Source organism: Macaca thibetana, chromosome 20, assembly GCF_024542745.1.
Source record: "Macaca thibetana thibetana isolate TM-01 chromosome 20, ASM2454274v1, whole genome shotgun sequence".
In the NCBI taxonomy this organism is placed as follows: domain Eukaryota; kingdom Metazoa; phylum Chordata; class Mammalia; order Primates; family Cercopithecidae; genus Macaca; species Macaca thibetana.
The window spans coordinates 17,522,600-17,545,198 of record NC_065597.1 but is presented as its reverse complement, the minus strand read 5'-3'; the positions used below and the strand labels follow the sequence as shown (position 1 = coordinate 17,545,198).

The 22,599-nt window shown below is 44.9% G+C and overlaps 1 protein-coding gene and 1 long non-coding RNA gene across 4 annotated transcripts in view; both read left to right on the top strand.

Annotated features, from left to right (window-relative positions):
* The window catches only part of LOC126943787 (uncharacterized), a 166,638-nt gene that overhangs the window by 5,169 nt on the left and 138,870 nt on the right, over positions 1-22,599 (top strand). The window lies entirely within an intron of this gene.
* The window catches only part of GLG1 (golgi glycoprotein 1), a 154,643-nt gene continuing 134,377 nt past the window's right edge, over positions 2,334-22,599 (top strand). For both annotated transcript variants that reach the window (XM_050772667.1, XM_050772668.1), the window contains exon 1: positions 2,334-2,839. In XM_050772667.1, coding sequence (XP_050628624.1) covers positions 2,378-2,839 — 462 coding nt within the window. In that variant the 5' untranslated portion in view covers positions 2,334-2,377. The remainder of the gene's footprint in view (positions 2,840-22,599) is intronic.

Genomic DNA, 22,599 nt, shown 5'->3' with positions numbered 1-22,599 from the left:
GTGACAGAGGGAGACCCTGTCTCAAAATAAACAAGGAAAATGCTCATGGCTGGGCCTGGTGGGAGGCTGAGGCAAGAGAATCGCTTGCACCCAGGAGGCAGAGGTTGCGGTGGGCCGAGATCACACCACTGCACTTCAGCCTGGCGACACAGCAAGACTCCTCAAAAAAAAAAGAAAAAAGAAAAAAGGATTCCCCGTTTCTGATAGAGATAGTATATTTTATATTGAAAAGCCAATTAGGCCAGGAGACCTGAATTAGGGCAACTGTCTTTCCACGGGTTTGGGGGCTCGTGGCTTCTGTCTATGCTTGCCTGACACAGCCCGAGCTGGCCAGGTTCCCAGATTTATCTCAGTTTCTTGCTTCTTGGTCACTGAGATTTCAAGATAGGCATGTGTACTCCTCCCTATCTCTGGAGGCAATCCGTGGCTGTGGTTTCCTCAGTTTAGGCTGAAAGATAAGTAACTGCTGGCTTGTCTAGGATTGTCAATTTCTAGTTAAACTGGCTTAAAATAATCTCCCACTTGTCTAAACACATGCAGACCCAGCATTGAAAATTAATGGAAGCCAGGTGCGGTGCCTCACGCCCGTAATCCTAGCACTCTGGGAGGCCGAGGTAGGCAGATCACCTGAGGTTTGGAATTTGAGACCAGCCTGGCCAACGTAGCAAAACCCCGTCGCTACTAAAACTACAAAAATTAGCCGGGTGTGGTGGCACATGCCTGTAATCCCAGCTACTCAGGAGACTGAGGCAGGAGAACTGCTTGAACCCAGGAGGTGGAGGTTGCAGTGAGCAGAGACCGCGCCACTGCACTCCAATCTGGGTGACAGAGTGAGACTCTGTCTCAAAAAGAAAAAAAAAAAAAATTAACATAACCTAGTGACATCTCAAGGACTTCTGGTGATGTCTCCAGCCTGACTGAAACTTATCTATGCCATGTGTTTGCTAATAAACATGGGGCTGCCTTAGTCAATGCTCAAGGTTAGCAGCAGCCTCACGATCATTTTAAGGCAGTAACAAAGGTGACCATTGGTGGAGATGCCAACAAGCTCTCATTCCCCATGATAGAGGCCTGGGGTCAGCCACAGTGGGTAATTTGTACTCACAGAATATCTTCAGTCTCAGGGGCTCCTTTCAGGTTCCCTGAGCTCCTGACTTCTCAGGTTCTATTTATGTCTAATCTGGTCTTGACTGATCATCTGTGGGTCAGGACAGCAGAAGCTGCATTTTTGGACACAATGACCAGGGAAGATTACACATCCCAAACTGTCCTGATTCCCCAACATGTGTATGGACAAAGTGGGATAAAAGTGCACCACGGTGGTGGGAAGCCCCAGGGATTCTGGTGGCTAGCCTGGCTGTCTACAGGATGGCAGAGTTCTTCTTGGGCCTCTCATTTAATCCCTCCGCACAGTACTGTTAACATCTCTGTGCCATTCTTCAGCTAAATGAGAACCTAACGCAGGCCTGATGCATGGCTCAGATTACACAGCGGATGTGAAGAGGCTTTGGGAACATATCCTTTCTCCTAAGGACAGGGAGGGGATGCTAGCGTGGGGTGCCTGCGATATTGCATGCAGGTCAATGAGAACAGTTACTGACACAGACTTAACCCGAGTCCTCAAAGTGTGTTTTATTATTATTTGTTCATCCTTTAAACATGAATCTAAATGTTGGCTTAAAATCAGGATTTACGCACAAAGGGCTTCACAGTTTAACAATACTGGCTATGACTTTTGGAGTTCCTTGTTGTGGGCCAGGCACTTCCCTTATTATTATTTTGAATCTTGTCAATGGTACTTTACATTTGAGCTCTTGCCCACTCTACCAGAGCAAGGATTATAACCTTAATTTTTTTCTTACCCCAAGACCTATGCTCTTAACCCTATTCAATGCTGTCTCTCTCTTTGGCTAGGAAAGACTTCTGAGGCAGGTGGAAGGAAGGAGGGAGCGATGCAAGGAGAAGCTTTCCGATTCCGTAACACACCTGGTTGTGCAAAGTTCACCTCTACATATAAAGTTTTTGTTTTCCAAGTCATTGAACCGGCGACATATTCTACCGGCCATTTTGGTTGTGGCAACCCCAATTCCCTTGATTTTTTTTCTGTGACAAGAAAGGGAATTAGACTAGGCCGCCTTGCCCGGGCTTTTTAAGAAACCCCACCAACCACCCGGGTAAGGAGCGCCGCTCTCCCAACCGCGGGTCCAGGGCGTGTACGGTTTTCAGTGTGGCCTCTTCCTTCGCCCCACTCTGGACTTGTGGGTCGGCGCCGGCAGGGGCGGGCCTCGGCAGCGCCACGCTGCCACGCCCGGCGTCTCCGCCCCCTTATTTAAATACGCGGCGCCGGCGAGTGCGTCGAGCTCGCCGCGGACCCAAGATGGCGGCGTGTGGACGTGTACGGAGGATGTTCCGCTTGTCGGCGGCGCTGCAGCTGCTGCTGCTAGCCGCGGCCGGGGCCGAGAAACTCCCCGGCCAGGGCGTCCATAGCCAGGGCCAGGGCCCCGGCGCCAACTTTGTGTCCTTCGTAGGGCAGGCCGGAGGCGGCGGCCCGGCGGGTCAGCAGCTGCCCCAGCTGCCTCAGTCATCGCAGCTCCAGCAGCAGCAGCAGCAGCAGCAGCAGCAACAACAGCAGCAACAGCAACAGCAACAGCAGCCTCAGCCGCCACAGTTGCCTTTCCCGGCGGGTGGGCCTCCGGCTCGGCGAGGAGGAGCGGGGGCTGGTGGGGGCTGGAAGCTGGCGGAGGAAGAGTCCTGCAGGGAGGACGTGACCCGCGTGTGCCCCAAGCACACCTGGAGCAACAACCTGGCGGTGCTCGAGTGCCTGCAGGATGTGAGGGAGGTGAGGAGGTGGGACGAAGCCGGGAGGGCCAGGCCTGGTGTGGGCCCGAGGGTGTTGCCAGCCTTGGAAGACGCTGACGCCGGTCGGCTGCTTTTCTCGCTTCCTCTGTGCTGCACTCGCTCCTTCCCTCTTTGCTCCTCATTCCCAGGCGCATTCAGGGAAAAGGATCCCACCCCCACTTCTTCATTCCCTCGCCCTTATTTCCCTCCCTGTTGCCGGGGTCTGGGACGAAGACCTGGACTCCTGGCCGCAATCCGCGGAGGCCCAGAGCGTGTCTGTTCGCTCCTGTCTTTTGTGTGATCCTCTATACCGAGTGTCTCCTCGCCGAACACCAGTTTAGGATTTTGCGATCAGTTTCGACTAGGACAATTTGTGGCAAGCCATTTAAACATAAAAAAATGCCTGGCGTACTTAGGCTGTAAAGAACGATCTGTTTATTAGCAGTAGGTGTTTGATCTGCTGTTTATTACAGTAGATGTAATTCGCAAATCCATCTTCTTGCTGAAATAATGTATGCTTTGTTTTCTTCACTTCCTTTGGTCAGTTTGTATTGAACCCCATGTTTAGGCTGTTAACTCCGAGTGACTTGGCGACCCAAAGCTTGAAAAGTTGGGGAAGCATTTGAAGCTGTGTTTGTGGCTGGGTTATGGGGTCTTGCCTTTCTGAGGTCTCAATGTGATTTTAACAGTATCTGTTAATGAAATCTAGATTTGCCCTTGCTTGGTGTGATTCAGTTAAGTGACATTGATAATTTATAATCTAGGTTTAATGCTGCAGACTGTAAGTGCATATTTGACAATTCTCAAAGTTTGGGAGCAAATCTGACAGTAGAAACTTTTTCCAGAGGTGTAAGTATTAGAATTAGCCCTAAAGGTTGACACATAGAATAAAGCTGCTACTTGATACTGTTTTTAGCTTTTTTTTTTTTTTTTTAAATTGTAGTATCAGATTTGTTTACGGCGTTCAAGTTATAGGAAGACCACTGACTTGTAGAAATTTGCTACTCTTGGTTCATCTCATGCTCTAGTATTCTATACAAAAGCAATTCAGATAGAGGAAAAGACATACATAAGCAGGAGACAGAAAGAAAGGAAGTTTCCAGAGCCACTGGAAATGCGAGGCCTTACCTGACTTCTCATCTTCAGCTTGAAGGCTAGAAGGATAGTCCTCTGATAGATACAGCTAAGATTCCTAACTCGGGGTGTCAAACTTTTTGGAATTTTCTTTTTGCTCTTTGAGGACACATAATAGATGTCGTTTCATCAAACTACGATCCTAATACTGGTGACCAAACACATTATTAGTGGTTTGTGGTAGAAACAGCACTTTATTTATTTATTTATTTATTTATTTATTTTGAGACGGAGTCTGGCTCTGTCGCCCGGGCTGGAGTGCAGTGGAGCGTTCTCAGCTCACTGCAAGCTTCGCCTCCCGGGTTCACGCCGTTCTCCTGCCTCAGCCTCCCGAGTAGCTGGGACTACAGGTGCCCGCCACCACGCCCAGCTAATTTTTTGTATTTTTAGTAGAGACGGGGTTTCACCGAGTTAGCCAGGATGGTCTTGATCTCCTGACCTTGTGATCCGCCTGCCTCGGCCTCCCAAAGTGCTGGGATTACAGGCGTGAGCCACTGTGCCCGGCCAGAAACAGCACATAATTAGGGAAAGTGGCAAAAAGTGCCTATGCAAGGAGTGTATATATCCTTATTCATGTGTATTCCGGACATTTGGAAACCTCCACTTAAAGGAGGCACTTTTATGCTCCAGAGGAGGAAAGGTGTCATGTAAATTGGAAATGGGAGTTTTGGGGGTTTAGGGGGAGGGGGAGGAGCCAAATTCCCAATTTAATGTTTTTTCCTCCAGTTTTTACATACAGAAATACTGAAAGAAGAGTACTGTGAACACCTGTGTATATTCTTCAGGAGGTGGAGTTATTTTTAAACTTCTTTTCTTTTTCCTTTTCTTTTTTTTTTTGATACGGAGTCTCACTCTGTTGCCAGGCTGGAGTGCAGTGGCGTGATCTCGGCTCACTGCCACCTTCACCTCCCGGCTTTAAGCAGTTGTCCTGCCTCAGCCTCCTGAGTACCTGGGACTACAGTTGCGTGCCACCACGCCCAACTAATTTTTGTATTTTTAGTAGAGACAGGGTTTCACCATTTTGGCCAGGATGGTCTTGATCTCGTGACCTTGTTATCTGCCCATCTCGGTCTCCCAAAGTGCTGAGATTACAGGTGTGAGCCGCTGTGCCCACCTTATTTTCTTTTCTTTTTTTTTGTTCTTTTTTTTGAGACGCCCGGGCTGGAGTGCAGTGGCACGATCTCGGCTCACTGCAAGGTCCACTTCCCGGGTTCATGCCATTCTCCTGCCTCAGCCTCCCGTGTAGCTGGGACTACAGGCACCCACCACCACGCCTGGCTAATTTTTTGTATTTTTAGTAGAGACGGGGTTTCACCGTGTTAGCCAGGATGGTCTCGATCTCCTGACCTCGTGATCCGCCCTCCTCGGCCTCCCAAAGTTCTAGGATTACAGGCGTGAGCCACCGTGCCTGGCCTATTTTCTTTTTCTTTAAAGACAGTGAAAGGAAATTTCATTCTGCTTAGTCTGGGAGTTAATTAAATCTGATCTATGTGTTTGAAAGAGCATAACTTAAAGAAATAAACCAGCTAGGCACATTTGAAGAAACATGTATGGAATATGTTTTGTATTTGTTGTTCAGTAAGTAGAACTGTTTGATAGTGAAATAGATACACGTACTTTTCTATCCCTTTGGATATAAATGCAGGGAACATTGTCCTATCTGTATCCATTATTGGAATTATGAAAAGGCAGAGTATATGAGTAGAGTTGTTCCTTGGTATCACTGGAGGATGGTTCCAGGCCTCCTTCAGATACTGAAATCTGAGGACGCCCAAGTAACTTATACTGTATAAAAGGGTGTCATATTTCCATATGATCTGTGCACACCCTTCCAAATTCTTGTCATCTGTAAAATACTTACGATGCCTAGTACAGTGCCTACATATCACTTCATTCATGTGGATTCACTGTAGTACTTGGCATGTGTCAAACAACTTTTGCTTTTTGGAAACTTATGGAACTTTCCTTTCTGAAAAATATGTTTTACGTTGGAGACAAGTTCTCACTGTGTCATCCAGACAGGAGTGCAATGGTGCAGTGATAGCTCACTGCAGCCTCAACCTTCTGGGTTCAAGAGCTCATTGCAGCCTCAGCCTTCCGGGTTCAGGTGATCTTCCCACCTGGGCTTCCCAAAGTGCTGGGATTAGAGGTGTGAGCCATTGTGCCTTGGCCTTGGGATTCTTTTTTTTTTTTTTTTTTTAACGCTCTCAGATGAGTCATGCTTTTAAAAAGGCCAAGTATATCATGGGTCCACTATTCAATAATAGATGTAATAGCCAGTAATGGTGTGTTAGTAGTTCCAGTTGTGTGTGTATAATTAGTAGTAGTTCAAGTTATTTAAATAAAAACAAAGAACTAGAAAGTATAAGGCAGGCCGGGCACGGTGGCTCATGCCTGTAATCCCAGCATTCTGGGAGGCTGAGGCAGGTGGATCACGAGGTCAGGAGATCGAGACCATCCTGGCTAACACAGTGAAACCCCGTCTCTACTAAAAAATATGAAAAATTAGCCGGGTGTACTAAAGAATACAAAAAATTAGCCGGGCTTAGTGGCGGGCGCCTGTAGTCCCAGCTACTTGGGAGGCTGAGGCAGGAGAATGACGTCAACCCTGGAGGCGGAGTTTGCAGTGAGCCAAGATCGAACCACTGCACTCCAGCCTGGGTGACAGAGCTAGACTCCGTCTCAAAAAAAAAAAAGAAAGTATAAGGCAAAAAAGAAAAAATATTCCCTGAGCTGTTCTGGTAGATGGAGTAATAATACCAAAGAAAGAGAAGATACTATTGCCTAGTATGTGATAAAGAAGGCATGCTTGATGTTGCTGGTCATTTTAAAATACTTTATGTATTCTTGGTTGAAATGGCCAGTAGCACTTTTTTTGTTTTTTGTTTTTTCCCAGTAGTGTCTTGTATTTTGAAGTTTCAGATGGAGACCTTGGTTCCTTAGAAGTTTATGGTGTTCAGCCAGGTGCGGTGGCTCATGCCTGAAATCCTGACACTTTGGGAGGCTGAAGCAGGAGGATAGCTTGAGCTCAGGAGTTCAGTACCAGCCTGGGCAACATAGTGATTTACCGTCTCTAAAAAAAGAAGTTTGTGATGTTCATAGATTAGATTTTTTTTTTTTCTTTTTTTTTAAGACGGAATCTCATTCTGTTGCCAGGCTGGAGTGCAGTGGTGCGATCTCAGCTCACTGCAACATCTGACTCCCTGGTTCAAGTGATTTTCCTGCCTCATCCTCCCGAGTAGCTGGGATTACAGGCGCGTGCCACCTTGCCCAGCTAATTTTTGTATTTTTAGTAGAGACAGGGTTTCACCGTGTTCACCAGGATAGTCTTGATTTTCTGACCTCACGATTTGCCCACCTTGGTCTCCCAAAGTGGTGGGATTACAGGTGTGAGCCACTCAGCTGTTTTTTTTTTTTTTTTTTGGTTTTATTTTTTGAGATGGAATCTTGCTCTGTCACTCAGGCTGGAATGCAGTGGCACAATTTTGGCCTACTGCAACCTCTGCCTCCTGGGTTCAAGTGATTTTCCTGTGTCAGCCTCCTCATCACCTTGGCCAGGCTGGTCTTGAACTCCTGACGTTAGGTGATCTGCCTGCCTCGGCCTCCCAAACTGCTGGATTACAGGCATAAACCACTGTGCCTGTAGATTTTCTTACACAGAAGTAGAGAGATAGGGTAATGAGTTCCTGGGTATACATCACCCAGCTTCAACTGTCCCCACCCTTTTTGATTTTTGTTTTTGTTTTTTTTTGAGAGATGTAGTCTCACTCTGTCACCCAGGCTGGAGTGCAGTGGCACGATCTCGGCTCACTGTAACCTCAGCCTCTTGATTTCAAGTGATCCTCCTGCCTCAGCCTCCCAAGTTGCTGGGACTACAGGCGTCTGCCACCACACCTGGCTAATTTTTGTGTTTTTTAGTAGAGATAGGGTTTCACTATATTGGCCAGACTGGTCTCGAACTTCTGACCTCATAATCTGCCCTCCTCGAGCTCCCAGAGTTCTGGGATTACAGGCGTGAGCCACCCTTTTATTTTTAGGGCACAGGGTTGGGAGGCTGGCATATTTTAAAGCAAATCCCAGATGCTGTCATTTCAAATACTTCAATGCATATCTGCGATAAATACTTTTTAAAAGCTAGAAGCTGGCCAGGCGCCGTGGCTCAAGCCTGTAATCCCAGCACTTTGGGAGGCCGAGACGGGCGGATCACAAGGTCAGGAGATCGAGACCATCCTGGCTAACCCGGTGAAACTCCGTCTCTACTAAAAAAATACAAAAAACTAGCCGAGCAAGGTGGCGGGCGCCTGTAGTCCCAGCTACTCAGGAGGCTGAGGCAGGAGAATGGCGTGAACCCAGGAGGCGGAGCTTGCAGTGAGCTGAGATCCAGCCACTGCACTCCAGCCTGGGCGACAGAGCGAGACTGCATCTCAAAAAAATAAATAAATAAAAATAAAAGCTAGAAGCTTTTGTTTTGTTTTTGTATTTAAGTGTATAATGAAATCTTTCTGTTGCAAGTAATTCTGACACTAAAAAGAAAAACCATAAAAAATGTTTTTCTTGCCACCTTTTCTTCATATATCAGTCTCAGATTATAAATTTGTAACCATACTCTAAGGTTTGCACAGAGTGAATGCTTTGTAAATGTTTAAATAAACTAATTTAGGTATTGAACAGAAATTAACATTTCAGTGTTGCAAACCATAAACCCCCTTTTAGACTCATAGGTAAACATTTTTGTTACGCTGCTCTTAACCTTTCACTTAACTGTATACTTGAGATAGTGTACTACACCATCTCTATTGTCTCGCTGTTGATAGTCATGTGAGGTGATTAGTGCTAGTGTTATTATTTTAGCAGAGAAATAGGCTCAAAGAGCTATAGTAACTTGTCTGATGTCGTATCCTAAGTGGTAGAGCTGGTATTCAGCAAGTCCTTTTTATATTAAAAGACCATACTCTTTCTAATCTACCATGGGTGGTTGTGGCTAAGGAAAAGAGTATGTGACTATTGAGAATGCCACAGGTTTATAAATGTATGCTAAATGGGACACAAGAACAATTGAGTTGTAACAGTGCATTGAAGTATTTGTAGATTTCTCAGGCAACTGTATCGGCATTATCACCCAACGCTAATTTAATTAGTCTAAGTGCATCATAAACTGAATTTCTGCTTTATGAAAAGAGTTTCAAATCCCAGTTCACCTTAAGCAGGATTTGTACTAGAACACTGGAAGCATTTTTGTTTTTTTTTTTTTTAATTATAAGAGAGACGAGATCTTGCTGGGTTGCCCAGGTTGGTCTCAAACTCCTGAGCTCAAACGACCCACCCTCCTCTGCCTCCCGGATGCTGAGGTTACAGATGGAGCCGCCACACCCAACCCCTACAGTACAGTTTCTAAGATCTCTGCTGTCTAACCTGTATGAGTCGTTTCCTGTATATATTCTCTGTATGTATATATTGTAAAGTTTCTAGGATTATATATATGCCAGCTTCTGATTCCATATTCATTCATGGAGGGAATCAGTGACAATGAATAATTCAAACAGCAGTTAATCCAAACTTTGTTTGGCTTTAGGATATATTATGATTGTTTTGTTTGAGCCAATATGGAATTTCCTCCTATGCTGTCTGTCAGTGGTTGGAAGCAATCTAACCACATAATCAAGTCATTATTGATCTGTTATACACCTATCATTGTGGAAGGACAATTGTGCTTTAAGACACCACCATTGCTTACAGTTGGTTGTGATCAAGAAACAATTATATAATAGAGTGTTAATCACTTGATGTCATACAGATAGTAAAGTATTTTAGGGCAGTGAAATAAGCACAAAATTAGGATTTAGATTTGGGTGGAACCCAGCTCTGCTATTCTTAGCTTGAAATTTCAATCACTTTTTTTTTTTTTTGAGATGGAATCTCTCTCAGTCGCCCAGATTGGAATGCAGTGGTGCATTCTTGGCTCACTGAAACCTCTGCCTCCTGGGTTCAAGTGATTCTACTGCCTCAGCCTCCCAAGTAGCTGGAACTGCACACGTGCGCTACCACACCCGGCTAATTTTTGTATTTTTAGTAAAGACGGGAATTTCGCCATATTGGCCAGGCTGGCCTTGAACCTCTGACCTCAGGTGATCTGCCTGTCTTGGCCTCCCAAAGTACTAGGATTACAGGTGTAAGCCACTGCACCCGGTCTCTTTTCTTTTTTTTTGAGACGGAGTCTTGCTTTGTCGCCCAGGCTGGAATGCAGTGGCCGGATCTCAGCTCACTGCAAGCTCCGCCTCCCGGGTTTACGCCATTCTCCTGCCTCAGCCTCCTGAGTAGCTGGGACTATAGGCGCCCGCCACTGTGCCCGGCTAGTTTTTTGTATTTTTTAGTAGAGACAGGGTTTCACCGTATTAGCCAGGATGGTCTCGATATCCTGACCTCGTGATCCGCCCGTCTCAGCCTCCCAAAGTGCTGGGATTACAGGCTTGAGCCACCGCGCCAGCCTGGTCTCTTTTCTTAAGCAAGGACTGTCTACTTTAGCTTTGTCCTTGTTCTTTTTTTTTTTTTTTTTTTTTTTTTTTTTTTTGGAGAGTCTTGCTGTATCTCCCAGACTGGCTGGAGTGCAGTGGCATGATCCATGGCTCACTGCAACCTCGAACTCCTGGGCTCAAGCTATCTTCCCACTCCAGCCTCCCGAGTAGCTGGGACTATGGTACACGCCACCACTTAGCCTTGTTCTAAGCGGAAATATACATGAACTCATGAATTTGATGTGCTAGGTACATTCTAATATGTATGAAACTAAATATATGACTATAACGTATACATTACCAACACATACCACCTGAAATCATCTTGCGTATTACCAATAGCACACGCTTCGGAAAACACTAACACTGGATTATCTCTCTGTTTTTTTTTTTTTTTTTTTTTTTTTTTGGTTAAGATGGAGTCTTGCTCTGTCACCCAGGCTGGAGTGTAGTGGCGTGATCTCGGCTCACTGCAACCTTTGCCTCCTATATTCAAGCGATTCTCCTGCCTCCGCCTGTCTAGTAGCTGGGAGTACAGGTGCCAGCCACCAGGCCTGGCTAATTTTTGTGTTTTTAGTAGAGATTGGGTTTCACCATTTTGGCCAGGCTGGTCTTGAACTCCTGACCTCAGGTAATCCCACCCGCCTCAGCCTCCCAAAGTGCTGGGATTACAGGCGTGAGCCACCGCTCCTGGCCTTGGATTATCTCTTAAGATTCTTCCAACTCTGGTGCTTTGTGATTTTGTGATCTGTGGGAATATAAAACGTGCAGGAGAGTCGTAGCACAGGTAGAAAGGGGAGATGCTTTGAGGAATTATTAAAGGGGCTGTACTGACTGAAATAGAGAACTTGAAAATGTTTTCAGTCCAGATCATGAAGGGTCGTATATTCACCTCTGATTGGTTCTCCAAATAAAGTCTGGAAACAGGATGTTTTTATCCCTACCTGAGATAAAAATATTCCAGCAGATAACTGAGAATTACCTGTAAAGTAGTATTGTCATTTATGGCAAATACTTTTTAAGAAATCTCTTGATGAGAATGCTTTACAGTATATAGTTGCTTAATAATTCATTGTTCTGTAGAAGGAAATAAAATACCTGAACAGTCCAAAAGATGAAATGCTGCATTTCTCTTTTGTACATTTCTCCTAATGTGTTCAAAACAAATTTACTCAGGAACAATAACAAAAATCTCCTCTTTATATAAGATATGTATGTATATATATGTTTTTGTTGTTGTTTTGAGGTGGAGTTTTGCTCTTGCTCAGGGTGGAGTGAAGTGGAATGGCCTCGGCTCACTGCGACCTCTGCCTCTTGGGTTCAAGCCTTTCTCCTGCCTCAGCCTCCTGAGTAACTGGGATTATAGGCGCTCGCCATCACACCTGGCTAATTTTTGTATTTTTAGTAGAGACGAGGTTTCACCATGTTGGCCAGGCTGGTCTCGAACTCCTGACCTCAGGTGATCCACCCACCTCAGTCTCCCGAAGTGTTGGGATTACAGGCGTGAGCCACCGCAGCCGGCCTTACTTATATATATATATATATATATATTTTTTTTTTTTTTTTTTGAGACGGAGTCTTGCTCCGTTGCCCAGGCTGGAGTGCAGTGGCCGGATCTCAGCTCACTGCAAGCTCCGCCTCCTGGGTTTACGCCATTCTCCTGCCTCAGCCTCCCGAGTAGCTGGGACTACAGGTGCCCGCCACCTCGCCCGGCTAGTTTTTTGTATTTTTTTAGTAGAGACGGGGTTTCACTGTGTTAGCCAGGATGGTCTCGATCTCCTGACCTTGTGATCCGCCTGTCTCGGCCTCCCAAAGTGCTGGGATTACAGGCTTGAGCCACCACGCCCGGCAACTTATATATTTTTAAAACAGCAATTAAAATGGCTTATAGGCTATCATGTAAATTAACTTTTCTTCTTTCTTTTCTTTTTTTTTTTGAAACGGAGTCTCACTCTGTCACCAAGCTGGAGTGCGGTGGCAGGATCTTGGCTCACTGAAACCTCCGCCTCCTGGGTTCAAGTGATTTCCTTCCTCAGCCTCCCGAGTAACTGGGACTACAGGCACCTGGCACCACGTCCAGCTATTTTTTTTGTATTTTTAGTAGAGACGGGTTTTCACCATGTTGTCCAGGATGGTCTCAATCTCTTGACCTCGTGATCTGCCTGCCTTGGCCTCCCAAATTGCTGGGATTACAGGCGTGAGCCACCGTGCCTGGCCAATTTTTCTAATTTCAGCAAACATTTATTGAAACCTGTGTGCAAGACACTGCTCAGTGTTCAAGGATACTGCTACTAATAATAATAGGTAGCATTTACTGAGGGTTTTCTGCGTGCCCTGTCCTGACGGACTGGATGCTTTCTAGGCATTATCTCATTTAATTTTATGAGAGATGTTTTATTATTATAATTATTATTGATTTTGTTTGTTTGATTTTGTTTTTGAGACAGAGTCTTGCTCTGACGGCCGGGCTGGAGTGCAGTGGTGTGATCTCAGCTCACTGTAGTCTCTGCCTCCCGGGTTCAAGCGATTCTCCTACCTCAGCCTCCTGAGTAGCTAGGACTGCAGGTGCACACCATCGTGTCCAGCTAATTTTTGTTTTTTCAGTAGTGATGGGTTTTCACCATGTTGGCCAGGCTGGTCTTGAACTCCTGACCTCAGATGATGTTCTTGCACCACCATCTATCACCAGAGCTTTTTTTTTTTTTTTTTTTTTTTTTTTTTTTTGAGACGGAGTCTCACTCTGTCATCCAGGCTGGAGGGTAGTGGCATGATCTCAGCTCACTGCAACCTCCGCCTCCCAGGTTCAAGCGATTCTCCTGCCTCAGCCTCCCAAGTAGCTGGGTCTACAGGCGCACCCCACCATGCTCAGGTAATTTTTGTATTTTTAGTATAGACGGGGTTTCACCATGTTGGTCATGCTGGTGTTGATCTCTTGACCTGGTGATCCGCCCGCCTCGGCCTCCCAAAGTGCTGGGATTACAGACGTGAGCCACTGTGCCTGGTGGTTTTTTTTTTTTTTTTTTTGAGATGAGGTCTCACTCTGTTGCCCAGGCTGCAGTGCAGAGGCATGATCATGACTCACTGCAGCCTCTGCCTCCCGAGCACAAGTGATCATCCCACCTCAGCCTCCTGAGTATCTGCCCCCTAGTAATAACCATACTTGGTTAATTTTAAAAGTTTTTTTTGTAGAGATGAGGTCTCACTCTCTTGTTCAGGCTGGTCTCCAACTCCTGAGTTCAAGCAGTCCTCCTACCTTGGCCTCCCATAGTGCTGGAATTATAGGCATGTGCCATGGCACCCAACCTATTACATCCTATTATTTTTAGTGAGAAAACTGGTTCTAAATAGCTTGCGTCAGGGCTTGTGAGTAGTGGAGTCAAGATTTGAAAGCAAGTCAGTCCAGCTGTGTGATAGTTCATTTTTCTCCCATCCCTAAGGCATAAGTAACCTAGGACTGCACCGTCTACTGTGGCAGTCAGCAGCCACGTGCAGCTAGTGAACAGTTGAAACATGGCCTGTTTGAATTGAGATGTGCTGTAAGTATAAAATACACATTTGATTTTGAAGATTTAGTACCAAAAGGATGTAAAATATCACCATAATTTTTTTTTTTTTTTTGAGGCAGAGTCTTACTGTTGTGGCCCAGGCTGGAGTGCAGTGGCACAATCTTGGCTGCCTGCAACCTCTGCCTCCCAAGTTCAAGCAATTCTCCTGCCTCAGCTTGCCAAGTAGCTGAGTTTACAGGCACACGCCACCACTTCCGGCTAATTTTTGTATTTTTAGTAGAGAAGGGGTTTCACCATGTTGGCCAGGCTTGTCTCGAACTGCTGACGTCAGGTAATCCACCCGCCTTAGCCTCCCAAAGTGCTGGGATTACAAGCATGAGCAACCACGCCTGGCCCACAATAACTTTTTTTTTTTTTTTTTTTTTTTTTTTTGAGACAGAGTCTCATTCTGTTGCCCAGGCTGGAGTGCACTGGCATGATCTCAAAATATATACATTTTGAAGGGGTAAATCCTCTGGGCGAAAGAATTAAGTTCTGCCAAATTTGGAATACTGCCTGTCAAAGGAAAACTCCACTCTCACGTATAAGGGGCAACCTCTGCCTCCCAGGTTCAAGCAGTTCTTCTGCCTCAGCCTCCCAAGTAGCTGGGAGTACAGGCATGTGGCACCATGGCCAGCAAATTTTACATTTTTAATAGAGATGGGGTTTTGCCATGTTGGCCAGGCTGGTCTCGAACTCCTGACGTCAGGTCACCCACCCGCCTTGGCCTCCCAAAGTGCTGGGATTATAAGCGTGAGCCACCGTGCCCGGCCTGATAATTTTTGTATTGTTTATGTCTTTAAAAAATAATTTTGATATATTGGGTTAAATAATAAATTATAAAATCAATTTTACTTTTTAAAAATAAATGACTACCAGGAAACATAAAATTATGTATGTGTCTCACATACTTCTTATGAATAGCGCTGGTCTAGAAGAAAAAGATGTCTTTACTGAAAACCATAATACAAGTTTTAAAGTAATAAGTGTCATAAGAGAAGAATAAATTAAATGCTGTAGGTGTATAGTAGAGGAAATGGTTGGGAGAATCAGAAAAAGAGCCCTTCAGTACTTTTTTTTTTTTTTTTTTTTTTTTTTTTTGAGACGAAGTCTTGCTGTGTTGCCCAGGCTGGAGTGCAGTGGCGCAATCTCGGCTCACTGCAACCTCTGCCTCCCAGGTTCATGCCATTCTCCTGCCTTAGCCTCCCGAGTAGCTGGGACTACAGGTGCCCGCCACCACGACTGGCTAATTTTTTGTATTTTTAGTAGAGACGGGGTTTCAACATGTTAGCCAGGATGGTCTCGATCTCCTCACCTTGTGATGCGCCCGCGTCGGCCTCCCAAAGTGCTAGGATTACAGGCGTGAGCCACTGCACCTAGTGCCCTTCAGTACTTCTTAACTCTTCTTGAATTGTTGGTTCATGTTAATAAAATTCTTTTTTTTTTGAGACAGAGTCTTGCTTTGTTGCCCAGGTTGGAGTACAGTGGTATGATCTCGGCTCACTGCAAGCTCCGCCTCCCAGGTTCATGCCGTTCTCCTGCCGCAGCCTCCCGAGTAGCTGGGACTACAGGCACCCACCACCACGCCAAGCTAATTTTTTTTGTATTTTTAGTAGAGACATGTTAGCCAGGATGGCTAGTGAAACCGTGTTAGCCAGGATGGTCTTGATCTCCTGACCTCATGATCTGCCTACCTCTGCCTCCCAAAGTGTTGAGATTACAGGCCTGAGCCACCACACCGGCCTTAAATTCTTAATTGAACTGCTTTAAAATGCCTCCTAGGCCGGAAGCAGTGGCTCATACCTGTAATACCAGCAATTTGGAAGCCTGAGGTGGGTGGATCCCCTGAGGTCCAGAGTTCGAAACCAGCCTGGCCAACATGGTGAACCTCCGTCTCTATTAAAAATACAAAAATTACCCCGGGCATGGTGGTGCATGCCTGTAGTCCCAGCTACTATGGAGGCGGAGGCTGGAGGATCACTTGATCCTGGGAGGCGGAGGTTGCAGTGAGCTGAGATCACGTCACTGCACTCCAGCCTGGGCAACAGAGTGAGAGTCTGTCTCAAAAACAGAACAAAATGAAACAAAACAAAAGCCTCCTAATCTTGTTAATGAGTAGATTTCATCTTCTGCATGCCTAATTTGTGAGTTGTAAGGGGTGCTTTAGCTCCTTCAACTTGAGAACAATACTCTGATAAAACCAGAGGTCAGTTAGTGACTCATCTTAATTTGGTTGCGTTAGATTTGAAACTTAAGAAAGAACCCTAAGTGATGGCCCTCAGAACTGTGCCAGTACTACCCTTTGTATCTGCATTAAAATAGAGTGTGAAGGAACAAGGAGTGTGGACTGGAATCTAAAAACAATGACTTAAGAGAACCAGACATCTGTAGTCATTCAGCTTTAATAATTTTACTGAAATCAGAAAATTTTGTTTGACTGAATGTGTGATATTTACAGGAACTGTACATTTTCCTATTAAAGGCTCTAATAACACCTAGGATTCTTGATAGGGTGAATCATAGTAAAAATGGGTGCTGACTTGTATCCTGTATCTATACACTTGTAAAATAAAACAAATTTTTAAAATGTTTTTGTGTTTCTTTAAAAAATAAATGTGATAGGCTGGGCGTGGTGGCTCACACCTGTAATCCTAGCACTCTGGGAGATGGGTGGACAGATCACCTGAGGTCAGGGGTTTGAGACCAGCCTAGCTAACACGTCGAAATCCCGTCTCTACTAATAGTACAAAAATTAGTCAGATGTGGTGGCGCATGCCTGTAATCTCAGCTACTCGGGAGGCTGAAGCAGGAGAATTGCTTGAACCTGGGAGGCGGAGGTGGCAGTGAGCCAAGGTCACGCCATTGCACTGGGCAACAGTGAGACTCTGTCTCAAAAAAAACAACAATAAGGCCGGGCGCGGTGGCTCAAGCCTGTAATCCCAGCACTTTGGGAGGCCGAGGCGGGCGGATCACAAGGTCAGGAGATCGAGACCACAGTGAAACCCCGTCTCTACTAAAAATACAAAAAATTAGCCGGGCGCGGTGGCGGGTGCCTGTAGTCCCAGCTACTCAGGAGGCTGAGGCAGGAGAATGGCGGGAACCCGGGAGGCGGAGCTTGCAGTGAGCCGAGATAGCGCCACTGCACTCCAGCCTGGGCAACAGCGTGAGACTCCGTCTCAAAAAAAAAAAAAAAAAAAAAAAAAAAAAAAAACAAAAAACAAAACAAAACAAAAAAAAACAACAATAAAAATTAAAATGTTATATATATTTAAAATCATAAGCATGATAAGCAATGAAGTGAAATGGTGAGTAAAATTAACCATGAGAATATGAATATAAATTCTAAATCAGTTGAAATACAAGTTTTGAAAAAATGACAGCAAAAGAAATTGTGTTAAAAATGCTCTGGTACCAGCCGGGTGTGGTGGCTTACACCTGTAATTCCAGCCCTTTGGGAGGCCGAGGCGGGCAGATCACCTGAGGTCAGGAGTTCGACACCATCCTGGCCAACGTGGTGAAACCCCATCTCTACTAAAAATACAAAAATTAGCCAGGCATGGTGACACATGCCTGTAATCCCAGGTACTCAGGAGGCTGAGGCAGGAGAATTGCTTGAACCGGGGAGGTGGAGGTTGCAGTGAGCGGAGATCGTGTCATTGCACTCCAGCCTGGGTGACAAGAGTGAAACTCTGTCTCCAAAAAAAAAAAAAAAAAAAAAAAAAAAGCTCTGGTACTTCACTTGTAATTTAAGTTTAAACGAGAAAGACCGCCCTGCAAGTCATTTAGCAGAACTCTGAAAATAATTACACTGGCCATATCAGCTCTGTAATGTGATAAACAGCATGAAGTAGACAGTAACTTCAACGATGAAGAAAGGGATGTAATGGAGAATTTTAATCATGAACAAATATCATGCCATCTGTTAATTAGTGCCATTGTCTTAGTGCATTTCATGTTGCTCTAACAGAATACCCAAGACTGGGTAATTTGTAAAGAAATATTTATTTGGCTCATAGTTCTGGAGATTGGGAAGTCCAAGATTGAGAGGCCCTATCTGGTGAGGGCTGGCTTGCTGCATCATCCCATGGCAGAATGTGGAAGGACAAGAGAATGCAAGAGAAAGGGTGGGCTTGCACAAGGAATGTGCATAACTCATCCTTTTATCAGAACCCCACTTCCCGGGCAACGGAAATAAGGGCGTTAATCCATTCATGAGGCCACAGTGCTCTTATGACCTGGTCACCTCTTAAAGGTCCCGTCTCTCAGCACTTGTATTGGGGATTAAGTTTCCAACAGATGAACTTTGGGGGACACATTCAAACGATAGCAACCATTTACTGAGGACACACCTATTATATATGATGTAAAATCAGAAGAGATAAGGTCCTACAGTCATGTGAAGCTTGTGATGAGAGGAAAAGCATTGTGGTAAATGGAAAAATAGAATGGGCTTTGGAACTGCAGTCCTGGATTCAAATCCCAGCTCGCTTACCAGTTATTATGACCTTGGACAAGTTAATCTCTCAAACCTTCAGTTTTCTTATTTGTAAATGGTCTTCCGTTTCCCCTTTGTTGTTGTAGGTGAGATCATTCAAGATAATGCTTTTTGTTCGCTGCCTTAAGAGAAATGTGAAATAAACTGGAATGCTTCACACCCTTTATATAATCCTTCCAAAGCGTCTCCAATAAAGCTTTGGAATAAGGTCAAGAACATTTATATAAACAGTCCGGGTGCGGTGGCTCACGCCTGTAATCCCAGCACTTGGGGAGGCCAAGGCGGGTGGATCACCTGAGGTCAGGAATTCAAGACCAGCCTGGGCAACATGGGGAAACCCCATCTCTACTAAAAATACAAAAATCAGCAAGGTGTGGTGGCGTGCACCTGTAATCCCAGCTACTCGGGAGACTGAGGCAGGAGAATCGCTTGAACCCAGGAGGCGGAGTTTGCAGTGAGTCGAGATCGCTCTTTTGCACTCCAGCCTGGGTGACAGAGCAAGACTCCATCTCAACAGTCAGTCAATCAGTAAATAAATTACAGAAGGCCAGGCACGGTGGCCCACACCCCAGCACTTTAGGAGACCAAGGTGGCAGATCGCATAAGCCAGAAGTTTGAGACCGGTTTGCCAATATGGTGAGACCCCATCTCTACATACATACATAAATACATGCATGGTATTTAAATGTGTACACTTTGAAGGAAGGGGTAAATCCTCTGGGTAAAGGAATTAAGTTTTGCCAAATTTGGAATACTGCCTATCAAAGGAAGACTCTGCTCTCATGTATAAGGGGAAAAAGGATAGTTCAGAAGACTACTTTTTTCCCTGTATAAAACCAGATAAATTCAAAAATTACTGAAATTTTTCTGAAAGATGGTGACTTTTCAGAGGGAAAGTAATATGTAAGGTCTTTTGCTCTCATATTGTCAAGGTTGGAACATTTCTCTGGCCTGTGAAGCGGTCTGTAATACTAAGATATAAATACTAGACTTAGCCATACATTAAGGACAGCGCAAATAATTTTTGCTGTGTAAGTCTTTGGTTGTTTTTTTTTTTTTTTTTTTTTTTGGAGATGGGGTCTTGCTCTGTTGTACAGGCTGGAGTGCAGTGGCATAATCTTGGCTCACTACAACCTCTGCCTCCCAGGTTCAGGTGATTCTTCTGCCTCAGCCTCCCGAGTTGCTGGGACTACAGGCACATGCCACCACGCCCAGCTGTTTTTTGTATTTTTACTAGAGATGGGTTTTCACCATGTTGGCCAGGCTGGTCTCAAACTTATGACCTTGTGATCCGCCCACCTTGGCCTCCCAAAGTGTTGAGATTACAGGCATGAGCCACCACGTCTGGCCCTGTAAGTCTTCTTTCAGAAGTAACTAGGCAGCAGAGTTTTGAAATAGTTGAAAATCCACTATTTCATTTTCATATTTTTATATTTTAATTTTTTTTTTTTTAACAAGAAAGGCTGTACTTTGACATAATTTCACTTTAAAACTCTGAGTTTGGTAGGTTTATTAGAACCTGACTATTATGTGTATTGATAGCAGCTTTTAGTGTGTCCAGTGGTGGTGATGCTTTTCTTTTTCTTTTTTTTTCTTGAGACAGAGTTTTACTCTTGTTGCCCAGGCTGGAGTGCAATGGCGTGGTCTCGGCTCACTGCAACCTCTGCCTCCCAGGTTCAAGCGATTCTCCTGCCTCAGCCTACCGAGTAGCTGGGTTACAGGCACGTGCCACCATGCCCGGCTAATTTTGTATTTTTAGTAGAGACGGGGTTTCTCCATGTTGATCAGGCTGGTCTCGAACTCCTGATGTCAGGTGATCCGCGTACCTCAGCCTCCCAAAGTGCTGGGATTACAGACGTGAGCCATGGCGCCTGGCCTGAAACTTCTTATAATTGTAAAAAAAAAAAAAGAAAAACAGCCAGGCACGATGGCTCACGCCTGTAATCACAGCACTTTGGGAGGCCAAGGCAGGCGGATCACAAGGTCAGGAGATCAAGACCATCCTGGCTAACACAGTGAAATCCTGTCTCTACTAAAAAATACAAAAAAATTAGCCGGGCGTGGTGGCGTGCGCCAGCTACTCAGGAGGCTGAGGCAGGAGAATGGCATGAACCCGGGAGGTGGAGCTTGCAGAGATCGCGCCGCTACCCTCCAGTTTGAGTGAGAGAACTAGGCTCCGTCTCAAAAAAATAAACAAAAAAGTCTCAAGGATTTGTACTATTGGTATCCTTTTATTATTTGTTTGTTTATTTTATTTATTTATTTATTTTTGAGACAGAATCTCACTCTGTCACCCAGGCTGGAGTGCAGTGGCTGGATCTCAGCTCATTGCTACCTCTGCTTCCCATCATGTTCAAACAATTCTACCTCAGCCTCCTGAGCAGCTGGGACCACAGGCGTGTACCGCCACGCTGGGCCAAGAATTTTTACTATTGGTATACTTTCATTTTCAACTTGAAAGTGTATGTGAAATAGGAGAAATTAGGGCAGAAGTCAGAAGAAATTGGTGTGCTTCCCTTCCTCTTGTGGAAATTCTCATTCTTTAGCCCAGATACTCAACCTGTTTGCCTCTCCTTCGCCCTGGCTCCATACACATCTTGCTGCCCCACACCCACAGATAAATAGTGTAGCGGTGTGGGCTTCTGGAGAGTACAGAGTTACAGCTTCAGAGTTTACAGGGCTTATATGTAAGTGTTATTTTTGGGAAAATATTTTATATTCAGTGATTTGGGAATTTTCTGTACCAAAATATTTCCCAGTGCCCTTCCCTCAGCACAGCCCATTGCTTCTCCTCCCCCGCCAGCTAGGTCCACTTTAGGCATTGTTTTCTTCCTTCATTTTTGTTAGATTGAACTATAAGAAATTACCAATATTTCATCATATTTGACTTATAAAAACATTTTCATATGGTTTAACGTAATTGTTCTTTTTTTTTTTTTTTGAGACAGAGTTTCACTCTGGCACCCAGGCTGCAGTGCACTGGTGCGATCTCAGCTCACTGCAACCTCCGCCTCCTGGGTTCAAGTGGTTCTCCTACCTCAGCCTCTTGAGTAGCTGGGATTACAGGTGCAAGCCACCATGCCTATCTAAGTTTTTTTTTTTTTTTTGTACTTTTAGTAGAGATGGGGTTTCACCATGTTGGCCAGGCAGCTCTTGAACTCCTGACCTCAAGTTATCCACCCACCTCGGCCTCCCAAAGTGCTGGGATTACAAGCATGAACCACCATGCTTGGCCACTCACAAAATACATTTGATTAAAAAAGAATGGGTATTGGTCTAACAACCTTCTCCCTAAGAGTAAATATTTAATTACTCTTAGTCAAGTTGCTATTTAGCTTTCAGTTTATAGAACCCTTTTAATTTTATTTGTAGCTCTTGATAACCGTGTGTGATAGATATGACAGATACTAGCCTTATTTTACAGATAAAAAACCATGAATCAGATAGATTTTTATTTGCACAAGTCACATAGTGTTAAGAACAGACTGAGCATGGTGGCTCATGTCTGTAATCCCGGCACTCTGGTAGGCTGAGCCTAGGAGTTTGAGATCAGCCTGGGCAACATGGCCTAACCCCATCTCTACAAAAAATACAAAAATTAGCCAACGTGGTGGTGAGAACCTGTAGTCCCAGCTACTCATGAGGTTTTTTGTCCCTCTTTCTCTCTTGAGCTCTAATCTTATGTAGGTTAAATTGATTACTATTGTCCCACAAGGGGGCTCTGTTTTTAATCCCCCCACCCAACCCCAACTGCCCCGGTTTTTTTCTCTCCGTGTTTCATTTTGGATAATTACTATTGCTGTATCTTCAGGTTCACTGATGTTTTCTTCTGTAGTTTTCAACCAGCTATTAATACCATCCAGTGAATTTGGTATTTTAGATATATTTCACATATAGAAGTTTGATTTGGGTCTTTTACATATATAGTCGATTATCCATTATGTTCATGTTTTCCTTTACACCCTTTAGTGTACTTGTAATAGCTGTTTTTTCTTTTTTGTTTTTCTTTTTTGGAGACAGAGTCTCGCTCTGTCGCCAGGCTGGAGTGCAGTGGCGCGATCTCGGCTCACTGCAA